Genomic DNA, 1,654 nt, shown 5'->3' with positions numbered 1-1,654 from the left:
TTCAAGACGTTTGCCGTTGCCTGCTTGATACCCATCCCCCCCTCCCCCTTCAAATTATTATCTTCCCTCGTGGTCATCAGTAAGCTCTTCCTGGCTTCGGTCGCTGCTCATCTGATGACATGTGAAAAGCTTACAAACTTCTAGGTGGGCACTCTGCTCGCCATCCAAAAGACACAACCCCGCCAATACAACCACCATGGCTACTTCCGAGGCCATCCTCCAGGGCGTTAACGTCTCTGGCACCATCCAAGACGCCCAGCGCAAGATCCTCACCCCTGAGGCGCTGACCTTCCTCGCGTTGCTGCACCGCTCCTTCAACCCTACTCGCAAGGCCCTGCTCGAGCGCCGTAAGATTCGTCAGGCCGAGATCGACCGAGGTAGTCTGCCCGACTTCCTTCCCGAGACCAAGCACATCCGCGAGAACCCGACATGGAAGGGTGCGCCCCCGGCTCCCGGCCTCGTTGACCGCCGCGTGGAGATCACGGGCCCCACCGACCGCAAGATGGTCGTCAACGCTCTCAATGCCGACGTCTTCACCTACATGGCCGACTTTGAGGACTCCTCCGCCCCCACCTGGGACGCCATGGTCAACGGCCAGGTCAACCTCTACGACGCCAACCGCCGCCAGGTCGACTTCAAGCAAGGACCCAAGGAGTACAAACTCCGCACCGACCGCACCCTGCCCACCCTCATCGTTCGCCCTCGTGGCTGGCACCTCGAGGAGAAGCACGTCTCCGTTGACGGCGAGCCCATGTCCGCCTCCCTCTTTGACTTTGGTCTCTACTTCTTCCACAATGCCCGTCAGACTCTCGACATTGGCATTGGCCCCTACTTCTACCTCCCCAAGATGGAGTCCCACCTCGAGGCTCGCCTCTGGAACGATGCCTTCAACCTCGCCCAGGACTACCTCCACATCCCCCGCGGCACCGTCCGGGCCACTGTCCTCATCGAGACCATCCTCGCTGCGTTTGAGATGGACGAGATCATTTACGAGCTGCGCGATCACTCTGCCGGCCTCAACTGCGGTCGTTGGGACTACATCTTCAGCGTCATCAAGAAGTTCCGCTCCAACCCCAACTTTGTCCTGCCCGACGGTAGCGCCGTCACCATGACCAGTCCCTTCATGGATGCTTATGTCAAGCTGCTCATCCAGACCTGCCACCGCCGTGGCGTCCATGCCATGGGCGGCATGGCTGCTCAGATCCCTATCAAGGATGACAAGGCTGCCAACGACCGCGCTATGGACGGTGTCCGCGCCGATAAGCTCCGTGAGGTTCGTGCTGGTCATGATGGCACGTGGGTTGCCCACCCCGCCCTGGCTTCCATCGCCGTCGATGTCTTCAACAAGCACATGCCCACTCCCAACCAGCTCTTTGTTCGCCGTGAGGACGTCCGTGTGGGCGCCCAGGACCTCCTCAACATGAACGTCCCAGGGAGCATCACTGCCGACGGTATCCGCAAGAACCTGCTGATTGGTCTTGGATACATGGAGGCCTGGCTCCGTGGTGTCGGCTGCGTGCCCATCAACTTCCTCATGGAGGATGCCGCCACCGCCGAGGTGTCCCGCAGCCAGCTCTGGCAGTGGGTGCGCCACGGTGTCAAGACGGATGATGGCACCACCGTTGACAAAGGTTACGCGCTCAAGGCCTGGCGA

At 60.6% G+C, this 1,654-nt stretch overlaps 1 protein-coding gene across 1 annotated transcript in view; it reads left to right on the top strand.

Annotated features, from left to right (window-relative positions):
- Positions 1–23: 23 nt before the first annotated feature.
- Positions 24–1,654, top strand: part of VDAG_01774 (malate synthase) — a gene marked incomplete at its 3' end in the record, with an annotated part of 2,203 nt that continues 572 nt past the window's right edge. The window contains exons 1-2 of the mRNA XM_009657803.1: positions 24–79; positions 145–1,631. Coding sequence (XP_009656098.1) covers positions 197–1,631 — 1,435 coding nt within the window. The 5' untranslated portion in view covers positions 24–79; positions 145–196. The remainder of the gene's footprint in view (positions 80–144; positions 1,632–1,654) is intronic.

Source organism: Verticillium dahliae, genomic scaffold (genome assembly GCF_000150675.1).
Source record: "Verticillium dahliae VdLs.17 supercont1.3 genomic scaffold, whole genome shotgun sequence".
In the NCBI taxonomy this organism is placed as follows: domain Eukaryota; kingdom Fungi; phylum Ascomycota; class Sordariomycetes; order Glomerellales; family Plectosphaerellaceae; genus Verticillium; species Verticillium dahliae.
Note: the sequence above shows the minus strand (reverse complement) of the source record. Positions and strands in the feature narration are given on the sequence as shown.